At 41.1% G+C, this 12,702-nt stretch overlaps 1 protein-coding gene and 1 long non-coding RNA gene across 15 annotated transcripts in view; one reads left to right on the top strand and one right to left on the bottom strand.

Annotated features, from left to right (window-relative positions):
* The window catches only part of ARPP21 (cAMP regulated phosphoprotein 21), a 160,868-nt gene that overhangs the window by 124,901 nt on the left and 23,265 nt on the right, over positions 1-12,702 (top strand). For all 14 annotated transcript variants that reach the window (XM_033165972.1, XM_033165980.1, XM_033165981.1 and 11 more), the window contains one exon: positions 5,798-5,924. In XM_033165972.1, coding sequence (XP_033021863.1) covers positions 5,798-5,924 — 127 coding nt within the window. The remainder of the gene's footprint in view (positions 1-5,797; positions 5,925-12,702) is intronic.
* On the bottom strand, positions 1,942-2,715 carry LOC117055998. The gene is made up of 2 exons (XR_004427681.1): positions 2,685-2,715; positions 1,942-2,151 (listed from the first exon to the last, which is right to left on the bottom strand). It is a non-coding gene; the product is annotated as an uncharacterized LOC117055998 (long non-coding RNA).

Below are 12,702 nucleotides of genomic sequence, written 5' to 3'. Positions count from 1 at the left end.
GTCTCACACTCTACTGACTGAGCTATCCAGCCTGGCTTCCGTTTCTTGGTCATTCAAGTGTACGAGGGAACTGTCATAAAAATTATAAAAGCCAGTGAGAGCAAATTTTTCACCTTGCTCCATATTAACTGGGTCCTTCATAATGCACTGCCCTTGCTTGAGGAGACAACATTTTTCACTCCCTCACTGAGCGCTGTCAAGCCACACTTACCTGTAGTAGCATTTTGGTAGGTGACGGCTGCATCAATTGGCTTTCTAGTGTAGCAACTTTGCATATGTTAATGCAGTGACCAGAAAAAAAAATCACAAAATAAGTGTTTTGTATGTGTGGTGGGCTGATGGGCAGAACTGTGTTCCTACACCAATTTTTAATAGACTTCTTAAGTGTGGTACTGAAATATGCAAACTACAAGACCATTAGCAATGTGGAGTGAATCTTCATTCTTTCTCTCCCTTCTGCTCTATCCTGGTATAACAAAGCCCCTAGAATGGACCAATCCTTAAACGGAGACATTCTCAGTTGATATAACAAATATGAGACTGATACACAATTAGGTTTTCATGGAAGCTTCTTTCCTGTGGCTACACCCCATACCAAGAACTGCTAGGGTCAAAAATCTGCAAGGTACGAAGCCACTCCAGTTACAAAGTCCATGGACATGGAAGTCAGATAATGTGGGGAAAGCCATATTAGTGCTTTCAATCACCACCTTCCAATCCGGCTTCTGATACTAATGATATTAATTGTCCATTGTATGACTCACCCAGAGTTAAACTTATCTCCTCTTTTCAGATCTCCTTAGAAGGTCAACCAAATGATTTGAAAATTAAATGGCTGTTGGCAGATGTCAATAAGTGCATCAGCTATTGGGAGGCACTTATTGACACCTGACAATTTAATAATAAATATATATTTTTTTAAAAAATCTCCTTAACTAATGTATGGAATAGAAGTGTGGCGAACTGGAAATACCCCAAAGCAAATATTAAAATACATTTTGCCTTGTACCTGATACTCCTCCTCCCCTTGCCCCTTCTGTAACCATTTCCTGATCTTGTCATCTTCCCTAAATCTATCCAGTTTCATTTCCTTCTTATCTGACTTGGTTTCTCCTGGTTGTTAGCCCACTCAAACATACTCCTCATACCTCTGTGATCCAACTGTTACTTCCTATGTCCTAATACCTAACACATGGCAGATTCTGTGAGCGTTCAGAAAACTATGGTGTAACTTTAATTATGGAGCTGAATTATGGAGCTACATGATAATGTGTAGTGGTTAGTAAATATGTATTTGCATGATCTGCTCCATTTCTTCCCTTTTGCCACTTGGAAATATGCCGAGTCTTACTGAGGTTATAGCTCCTCCACCACATCCTACCCCAAGTTTCGTTTCAGTGAAGTATGAAACTTTGAATCATGTAGGGCCGTGCTTTTCATGTGGCAACTTTCCATGTAGCCAATATCATGGAATAAACAGAATGGCCAGCATGACCCCATGTGCCTCAGAACTTCATATGTATTGGAAACAAAAGAGCTTCTGAACTATGAGGGCAGATGAGATACTGCCTTAGTAATTTGAGAATTGGGTAGGAGTCACCCTGAGAAAATTTATTCTGTGTTTCACTGCTGTTTTCAACTGGTCGAGCAATACAAGTAGCTTAAAGTGTTGATGTTGATGATGATGTTCAGTCGTTCAGTCGTATTCGACTCTTCGTGACCCCATGGACCAGAGCACGCCAGGCACACCTGTCTTCCGCTGCCTCCCGCAGTTTGGTCAGACTCATGTTGGTAGCTTAAAGTAGGTCTGAATAAACTTTAGGATTCCTCAAGTTGTTTTTTGTTAACAACTTGATGGGGGGGTTACAGACAGGGAGATTCCAATGTACTTACTCTACTTAGCCTTGCAAACTGTTGTGATGCAACCATCCACAGAATATAATCAATGTGAAATCATTTTTATTTTATCTTTTTGCTCCATGGTGTCCTGCTGTCAGATTTGGTATCATAATGGGGCGGCTTGTGTGTAAATGTCTAATTAGTTTCTGTAATTGTAGCAGCCCAAGAGGCTTTTCTTCTGTCGGATCCCATAGCCCTGAATGCAGCTGGCAGTAGGCAATTTGTGAGCATGTCCAGTCAGTGTGGGATTATCTTTGAAGGAAAAAGACGGAAGTTAGCTGAGCCTGGGAGTCTAAAGATATCACACATTAATATATTAAAGTTTAATTAAAGCTGCCTTTGCCGCTGCCTTCTAAAGCTCAGTTTCCCATTTTTGCATCAAAGAAGGAGCGGATAGATTTTAAAAGTGGCACATCTAAGAGGAGTGGAAAGCATTTGTTCTTCCCTTGCTTTTTCCTCCTGCCCTGCATTGTCTCGCTCTGGCTGAGACATCCTTTTAGAAGCTTAACAGGAGTTCTCTTTTGCTGTCCAGCCTCTTATCTGATTGTTCTGTGACAGTTCTCTGTGGCAAGCTGATGACTAGAAAATGCCTAGAGCAGCCTGGTTTTTACTTTCAGTGGGAGAATATTCCCACTTTACTCTCCCCACTTCAGAAAAATGTGCTGCACATCCTCTGATCTGCACTTCTATCTTCACATGTACCTTAGTAATCGTAGCCAAGAACATTATGTCAATAACCAGCATCACTTTTCAGTCAGAGTTATCTGACCAGCAGCCAAACTGACCTTAATGCTGCTGCTGTTGCTGCTGCTCCTGATGATGATGATGATAATTTTAAACCACCCTTCAAAAATAAAATCCCAGGGTGGTTTACAAAATAGAATCAATACTATAAGAATTCAATGAAATATCTGAAATATAAACACAATAACATTTAAAGAAATTACTTCGATCCATCACTAAAGCACAGCATTAAAAAGTCACAGACCTTGAACTTCTCAATCTGTGCCCAAGGCCTAGGTGAAGAAACATTCCTTCAGGCTGCACCAAAAACTCCATACTGGAAGGTGACAACCAGAGTTCTCAGACGACGACGACAACAACAACAACAACAAAAGACAGTGGTCCCTATTCTGCATGCACCACCAAGGAAAGGGCTACCCCACCAGAAGGACCACAAGAAGGTGTTTGAGACAGCAGATATTGAGAAAAGTGCCCCTTCAAGTATCTGAGACCTAAATCATTCAGGGCTTGGACTATGATAGCGTCCAAACCTTGAATTGATCCCAGAGCCATATTGGCAGTGCAGTTCACACAGGATAGGCACTGTCTAATTAAATATGCTGCTTATCAGTCTTATGTCCACATCTTGCCCTAGATGTGACTTCCAGAGGTAGCCTTACATAATGCGTATTACTGTAGTCTGACAAGGTTACCTGAACATTCAAGGTTACTGTGGCAAGCAATCCTGATCCATAGACAGGTAGAACTAGCTGGAGCTGGAATATATGCCACCCTTGCCCTGATGCCACCTGGGCTTCCAGTTATGGTGCTGAATCAAGCTATGAAGCTGCTTCTTGGGGGGGGGGGAGAGAAACAGGATTTATCTCCAGTTCCCAGACACAAGAACCACTGACCAACAGCATCTCCTTTCATGTTGTATCAGGGTACAGCATCAGTTTATTGGCCTGCGTTCAGCCAGTTATAGCCCCCAGACTCCAGTCCAGCAACTGCACAGCCTCATCTTGTTCAGATAGTATAGATGTCATTTGCATAATGTAAAAAGTTACTCCATCAATCATCCCAAACGACATGTTTTTCCCCACCTAATATTACATCAAGCAAATGGCATTCATTTGAAAGATCAATGGCAGCTCCAGTGTCACTAAATGGAGTCTATAACAAATGCTTTCTCTTTCAGTCAGTTTTAAAAAAATAATTTCCCTGTGGCTAACTCCAGATAAGAGTATCTAAATTCTACAGAGATAAATTGATTTATGTCTCTATAATACTTTGTAACTATAAATTGCTAAATGTAAGCTACCAATTTATGATTATCCAAGAATGTGTGTTATGGTTTGCGGGATGTGGCCTTGCCACCAAGCTCTCCTTTCAATATCAAAGGTGCTATAATTTGTTAATAATGATTACAAGGTGGAGGAAAGTCATCTTTTCCAACTCGTCCATTTCCGTCTTCATTTTTCATTACTCTTGGTTCTATATTCCTGGCCTGAGGAGTCTCTGAATACAGAATACCTAAAGCAGCAATGAGGAGCCTGTGGACCTTCAGACTCCTATGAGACTCCAGTTTCCATCAGCCCCAGCTGACAAAGCCAGTGGTCAAAGATGATGGGGACTGTAGTCTAAAAACATGTGAAGGCCCAGAGGTTCTCTGTTCCTGATCTAAGGGATGGTTAGGTCAGAAAACACTAAACACTGATTTTTTTTCAGCCAGAGCACAGTTCCAGAACCTCTGAGGTGTGTGCCATTGCAGACTAGCATTCCACCCACCTGCTTCTTGCCTTTGCGTACTTCTGAGAAGCCCCAAACAAACATTTCAAGTCAAAGTGGAAGCTGGCCAGCATGTGCAAGCCTACACTTTTTTAGAACAATGACTCTACCTAGCTCCTAGCCGCTCCCAGCTCCTCCTAGCTATGATTGGTCAAGCTATGGGGCGGAGCCAATTCAGATTTCCTTTTCTTCGGTCCATCTCCCATGTAGTGGTGGCAGGCTTTAAGCTTTCCTCCTAGTCTCTAGGTACTGCAGTCTTCTGCAAAGGATTCCCGCACAGCAGGGGTGACTTTGCCAGCCTTCATTTCATGTTTGCAGACATCTTTGTAACGATAATCAAGGCATTCATTTTGTGCTGTCACCTGATGAATTAAAAGCTGAGCTTTGTGGTCCTAAACTTCACAAAGGCAAGGGAAGATGTGCTAGGTCTCAGTTGCCACGCTGATTTCCAGAGCTGTAAAGGAAGCTGTTAGCACACTTCCTGTACAAGAATAATCAGCAGCAAATTTCCGCGCCCCTTTCTGTATCCATGCCCTGGCACACCTTAATCCAGGTGTGTGCTGAATGTGTGGTAGGGCTTGTACACCACTGACACTTTCCTCAGTGTCCACCCAATACTGCACCAAAAAGCGGCATGCATATTGAAATAAACAGAGGCCCCCACCGGACTAAAAAAAAAAAAGAAGCACAAAAGACTTTGAAAAAGAAAGAGCAGGCAGCATTTGTTCATAAACTTTTAGAGGATTTGTCAAATTGATGAACTTGCTCTTCCACCAGCTGCCTCTTCTTGTTGTAATTTTCCTGGTCCTGGAGATTTTTGTTTCCTTTCCCCATTTCTGCAGTGAGTCATCCCAGGGGCTGCATTCCCTCTTCTCACCTGATTCCAATGGTCTCTCCTGTTCCTTCACCCTACCTTTGTAATCATCCCTGTTACATGAAGTAGTTCGTGCCTTGCAGTTTTCTCTGTGATGTTATATTCTTTTTGTATAACTGTATCTAATGGCGTTGGTGATTTGCAAGATGTCATTCTGAACTTGTGACGAATCCAGAGAACAGCAAGTTCCTTGCTTTCTCTAGGTGGTTGTCATTACACACACACACACACACACACACACACACACGTGTGTGTGTGTGTGTGTGTGTGTGTGTGTATCTGTGGATTAGCCAATATTCCACTTGGTAGAATATTTGCCGTGCTTTAAAAAAAATTACAATTCTGCAGCTTTTCCTAATATTATCAGGAGACTTTTAAGCTCGAAAATCCTACATTTCATGAATAATTCTGTACATGATCAAATTGATATGCTTGAGCTGTGTATTGAATGAATTAGAGAGTTTGGTTTGTATGGCTTTACAATAAATTTTTCCTCTTTCCTATTTTCCACAGATGCCTGTGTACTATTACCCCTCTGGTCAGTACCCTACCTCAGCAACTCAGCAGTACAGGCCCATGGCCTCTGTTCAATACAATACACAACGGAGCCCACAAATACCACAGACTGCACAGCAAGCAGGTATTTTCATCTACTACTTGATTATTCAGCTAGATCTTCCAAGTTATGTGTCTGGATGAATTCGTAGGTGCCACAGTCTAGTCAGTATGCCTGTGTATGATGAGAGAAAGCAGCCTTGGCTCCCAAAATTACATCCCCAGACCCACTTAACTCTTTACCCTTAACTCTTTACCCAGCTGAAGACCTGACCCAAATTTGTTTCTGCAAACAGTATTCCACAACAGTGTATTTGCCAGTCAAATCTTTTCACACAGACCCTTCTGTCAGAGCTCAGCTGGACTCTCTTTAGTTTAAACATGCACAAATACTGCATGGTTCAGGGAGAAAAGTGTGGCAGTAAAAATCAGAGATAAATGGTGGCCCATAGAGTAAAGAATACCCCCCCCCCATCTACATTGGGGATGAGGTGAGGAAAGCATATTCCCTTTCTGCCTTGACAGACTTACTGCATCTTATTTATTCCTTGACTTATGAAATAGTTTTCTAAATCCGTACCGTTCCTTCCCTTTGCAAGGGTCTTAAATATTTAAAAATGCTTCATTCTAAATAACTAAATATCCAAAGGATATTCATACTTTTTTTTTTTTGCTCTGTCGCAGCAAGTCTGTATGTCCTCAAAGCATCAATTCTTAAAATGCTGGATCAAAGCTAGGGCATGAAGTATATTACTAAGAACTGTTAATATTTCAGTGATAACTTGAGTAGCATCATTATAATGAAGTGCCTGGATCTTTTTAAAGTAGGTACTGGTAGAGAAAGCAATGAAGGGTGATTGCAATGTGTACGGACGGGCCTGAAACTCTGAAATAGGGAGACAGCCACCTGAAATGTTCCACTTGTCCTCGTAATGCTACGCTGTTTTCCAGTTCTCCATCTTGAGTTAGTCGTGATGAGCGCAGCAGGTAACAAGGGTCTCTAGAGTCTATGTGGTTCCCCGTTGGTGTAGATCCCTGCAGTGATGAGCAGTTGGAAGGGGGGCCGTTACACTGTAAGAGAGTGAGTAGCAGGTCTCACAGTGAACCGGTCTCTTTTCCTACTGTGCCATGTCGCGCCTAATAATGGCAATTGACACAGAAAGAAAGAAAGAAAGAAAGAAAGAAAGAAAGAAAGAAAGAAAGAAAGAAAGAAAGAAAGAAAGAAAGCTGCTGATGTGTGTTTGCACTGGTCGGTGAGATGCTCACTGTGTTGCTGTTGAACAGAACCTGGGAACGTGAGGGTAAGAAGAATCATTGGGTTCTATAAGTTTCCTGTCCTGCTCAAGATATTCAGTGTTAACTCAGTTATAAAAAGATGTGTGTTGGCTACCAAACTGCTACTACTTTTATCAGAAGTTCTCATGAATTCACGAATAAATTAAAACCAGTCTTCGAGAGGCTGTGATAACATAGCGCTTATAAGTTATAAACGTATTACATACTTTATGTTCTGAGATGAGAAGGCCTCCAAGGTCCCCATTCATCTCCATGTCTCTCTAATATAATGGAGATAGAATTGTAATCCTTCCATTACCGTTCATGCTACTCTAGTGCAGCAAAACCTTTATAATTGATTTGTATGATTTATTGTGAACAAATAATGATGAGCATATACATTTTGTACTATTTTCTTGTTTCAGTAACTTCCAAGCTATGCCATACTGGTTTGGATGAGCGTTCTCAATATCGGTGACACTCTTTCCCTCATTTTGTACCTTTTAGCAAATGCAGTAACTGAAAGGGAGAGACAGAGAATTCATTTACGCAAAAACAATGGCTCATTTTGCTTCACTTGTACTGACAGCATTGCTCCATATTTATTACTGATTTACATTAAGGCTTCCAACCAAATGAAAAATATATTGTATGAAATTATCTTCTTCTGCTCTGTGATTCTTAATCCATATTTAACCTATTAGTTAAATTGTGCATCGGTAATGTGGAAATCGCTTTAAAGTAACCATATATGGAACATTCTGAACTATACCAGCTATGTTCTGGGAAGTTATTTGATCATAAGGAAACATTTCGTATTTTTACCCATTTAGTTTTAATTATATTTTGTTTTAACACTGCCAGTTCCACAGTTAATATATTGTATGTTCGAAAGACAATTTTCAGGCCAGAATGTTGAATATCCTGAATTCTGTTGTGTATATTCTGAGTATTCTTTGCTATGCTAGTTGACTGATTCAGTAGAGCGAGAGAAACACTGTCATTAATTTGTTACAATAATATGTAGCTACATTCTAGTATTTCTTCCATGTAAAATTACCACTTTGATCTCTAAACTATGTGGTTCATAATTAATTGTTTTTCAGGGTATCTGTATCTTTGCAGAGGGCATACGATGACATCTTTTATTGTGTTAACCTTTCTGAAATGCTCATAGCACTGAGGCATGTAATATGTGATGAAGAGGTGTCCCAAATAATGCCTCGATGTTTGCATTGATCTTCCCTGGGAACTCTGGCTACCAAGAGCTGTTGTATCTTCTTTCAGGCTGTAGTTTCTGCACTCTATTCAGAGGGATGAACTAATCTTTAAGCATCTTTTTTTTTAAGCAAGCATATGAGTTCCACAATTTAGTAGAGGAAAGGTAGTTCAGAGGTTTGAACAAGTCTTGCAAGCCATCCTTCCCTCCCATAAGGCTGTGGATATGGTGGACCAACTCTCAGTAGCTGAAGTTACCCGTAGAAACATACATGCCAAAGGGTTAACCACTTTTATAACATGTTGAACATACAAAATGGAGTTTAGAACCACAGAACTGGAATCAGGGCTGGGGACTCTACTAAGTATGCTAAATCAACATGGTATGGTTGAGGAAAGCTACAAATCCCACTAGCAAAGAGGAAAAATGTTTGCTCGGTCCAAGAATTTGCACAAGGTTTGAGATGCTCTGTGTGTGCACGTGTGTGCGTGCACGAGCCTGTTCACATGCGTGCATGCAAAGTCTGAGCAAAACGGAAGCTGAAACAATTTAGTTGACATGAATGGCTTTGTGGATAGTAAGGGGCATACCAAATAGTAAGACTTCAATAAATATATATCACATAAGAGGTGGCTGTGGAGCTGTGTGTAGATGGATGAAGCAGCTTCCCTAAAGATTTAGTAGCACTCTTTGTTGCTGAGGGATGCTAGGAATCTATAAGAACTGAAGCCGTATGGCAAAACCCATGGGAATGTTAGCAGCGCCTACCAGCAGAATAGCAAATGCAACGAACGAGGATTTCTGAGCCTTAGGAGCTTACGCACTGTATAACAAAAAGAAAGTTCACCTGCCCATTGGGTTCCTGGAAGCTTTCATCTCTCTTGCAAGCTTGTAAAAGCATCTAGTTTTCCCACTGTGGGATATAGAGGTCAAGGCGAGCTCTGATACAAGCAATTTGTTTTTGTTGTGCTCAGAAAAGGTCTGCTTAGGAGTAGAGCAATATTGATGATTTCTAGAGCAATTGGCTGAAGAAAAATGTCAGGATAGCACCCTTAATGCACGAGGGAGTACGTATCTTTTCTTCTTCATTGCTTTGGTAAGGGAGCAATATGAAGTTAAAATGGCTCTAAGGTGGCTGTGGGGGGGGGGGGTGAGCTACCTAAAATTAGATTACAATCTGACAGCAATAAATCATTTTGCAAGAAGGATGAGAACTCGTGTGTGTGTGTGTGTGTGTGTGTGTGTGCTTTTGGAGAATACAGCTTGGCTGTTAAAAAAGTGAGACACATTTCCAGAATACTCTGCTTCACAAAATATTCATCATAGGAGCACCTTGTTTAAATTATTACTCATTGAAAAGCTTTGTTACACAACTTCATTCAGTTTTTTTAGAGTCTGGTTTAGTTCATTTCATCAGCAGCATTGTAATTAAAATAATCTGTCTACGGCAAATCTTCATTATCCATAGTCAATGGAAGATTTGTTTATTTTTAATCTGCCTATTGGTTAGCAGGGACTTTATCAGGCTTGCAGTTAGTATACAGCACAGTTGTTTTCACATTATTGCTCAGACTTGGACTCTAGCAAAATCTAAATGGATGGGGCTACAGAGGAAGGGTCTCCAAATATTCTCCCCATTCAAATCGAGTCACAGCATGAGTAGGAAGTTGAATGGTGTTGACCATATAGAGCAGAGGTGAAAAAACTTTCCCTTCCATGTGCTTCATATGCTGAGTGGGGCAGAAGGAAAAGTGGACAGAGCAATAAAATGTGGGTTTTACCTGTGTACTGGAGGCCAATTTCTAATTTCACACATACCTCTCTGTCCTCCATCCAAGCAGGTGAGGCATTACCATAGTTCCAGGGCACATTAAACTGAGTTAACTCCAAGTGACTTACATAGAAGAATTCTGCATATGCTTGTGTCTTAAACCCACTGGCATTTAAAGGATCTATCTTTGGCCAACCCATGCTCTTCACTTTTTGTCATTAGCTCAGTTAGTGTGCCTGCCTATTAACATGTGTGGTATTAATAACATATCCATTTCCCTGCTAACATTTCGATTTCAAAAATCAGAACTAAAAATGTGTCTGGCCTTAGATTAACTTTTTTGTTAGGGTGCTTTCCCCTGCAGATGAGGCCTTGCTCTGTGTCTGGCCATTTATTTATTCTATTTATTTCTGAAATGTGAACCCTGCACCTTCAATGCCAGCTTGCCATTTGCTGGGCAACCTACAAACAAAATACAAAAGTTTGTTCTGTATTACGACTGCAACATTCTCCCAAAGCTCCTCGCCCTTCCCTTGGGGTGCTTCCACACACAAATCCATGCGCTCATGTGGGAAGGCATTTTGGTCTTGAGCAGCCATTTTAGCAGCTTAATTTTTAACTTGGAGAAATTTTAATTGTGTGGCTGTGCTGCTCTTATTTTATGTTTGTCATAAGTCATTCATGTTTTTCCTCATACGTTGCTTTTTAATCCTTTGTTAGTTAAATCCATTTACTAAGAAACATAACTTTAACATTCTTTTGTAAACAAAAATTAAGGACAGGCAAGAATTATGATAATAGGAAATGCCCTTATATATATTTACATCAATGTGAGGCTACATGGAAGTGATGAAACTTCTGATCTCCCCGATTCAAATAACTCGATTCCTATGATTAATTTATTGTAACAATTACATGTGGTGTTGACTTTCTGTAATATTTACCAGTAATTCATTGAACTGTGGCACTCATCTTGGTTTCCCTGCATGTTGGTTATTTGATTTGGCCACATCTCTCCAACATATTCTGTTTAAGGAATAGCATCTAGTTAAGCAAATAAATCTGTCAAGCAATGCCAGGTTTCTTGACCAGAAAAGATAAAAACAATCTTGCATTCTTGTCAGGTTGCACTGTACAAATTGCATTTCTGCCACTATCAGTATTTTATTTCTGAACTTTGACTTTTCCTTGTGAGTAGTTCAAAACCATCGGAGTCTGGCTTTTCTGGCTGCATGATAAAAATGAGTATCACTTCCCCCCCCCCAGCCCCCTCCAACTCTGCAAATAGATGAAATCAGCCCTGGGACATGATTTAGCAGCGCTTGTCTTCAAAACGTTTTCCGAATCTAAACTTTGAAGCCCTTCAGTATACCCCTTTGTAGTAGGCAATTGGTCTTGTGTTCACCTTCCCAGATGAAGAAACCAGAGGCGGATGAGTCATTTAACTTCTCTGGTACAAATAGCTTCACAGCGTGATAGAATTGTATGTTTACACCTTCTGGTTATGTTATGTCGAAAGGTGGTGGGCTGGGATAGTTTGGTTTGCATGCCTTAGTGGGGAAGTCTATGAACAGTCAGAATTACAGAGTGTGGGCCCAAGCCCTAGACTGGTTGCTGAAAGGATAGACTGGGGTTGTAGGTGCAGGCCAAGTTACTGCAGAATAAAATTAAGTTACCTGGTGCAGTGGAAAACTCTTGGCCCAGCTGGAGCTTGATTGCCCAGATTAGGAGCCCTAATTGGCACAGGTGATGGCTGTGGAGACATCCTACTTGACTACAAATGGTGCAGGGCAACATAGTCAAGTAGGAAGATGAACCAAACACTGCTGAGGCATCCTACGGCTGGGTCTAGTGCTGTATATGGATGAAGATAGTCTGGTGGGTAAATTGTTTCTTTGGAATTGTTCCTTTGGGGTTATTTCTCAGTGTAAGGGGGGGTTTATTGCTGTTGAAGAAGGTTTGCTGCCTGAGGGTTTTTTGTGGCTGTTTGAGGAGGTTTTCCTATTCTGTTCAAGTAGAAATGTGTTTTCCCTGCTATATTGACTACCAAAGATCATTTGAAGAACCTGCAGTGTTAACTGGCAAAACACCTGTTGGGTTATGTTCATAAAGTAGCAAGAGGGGGAGAGCTGGCATTTGCTTGGTGTGGAACAGTGACTTTGCCATAACTATGGCTAATCTTGCCATTTCTAGAGATGCAAACATCTTTTTTTGTCTAGGCATTGAGGTCTAAGGGTGGAGAGCCATGCATGTGGAAACAGGCAAACAGCCCTTGGGGCGTTATACTTGCATTGCCAGAATCCACAACCATTCCTTGGGGGGTCAGCTTGCTCTTAGAATTCTTTCTCCAATGCAGTATATATGTACCTATCAGTGTTTCCTAGGTTGAATTGTAGTGGCATGAACCAGAACCAGCCTGTGTAAATTACTGCTACTCAGAGAGTCACATGGTCAGGGCAGAATCGGGCTGCCATAAAGGAGAGTGGGGCAGGAAGCAACTTTGAGTAAGGGGAGGTGGAAAGGAGCAAGATTGACCATCCATCTATTACAGGCATCCCCAAACTGCAGCCCTCCAGATGTTTTGGCCTACAACGTCCA

The sequence above is a fragment of the Lacerta agilis genome, chromosome 12 (assembly GCF_009819535.1).
Source record: "Lacerta agilis isolate rLacAgi1 chromosome 12, rLacAgi1.pri, whole genome shotgun sequence".
Taxonomy (NCBI): domain Eukaryota; kingdom Metazoa; phylum Chordata; class Lepidosauria; order Squamata; family Lacertidae; genus Lacerta; species Lacerta agilis.
The sequence above is the reverse complement of the archived record's forward strand: the minus strand, read 5'-3'. Positions and strand labels throughout refer to the sequence as shown.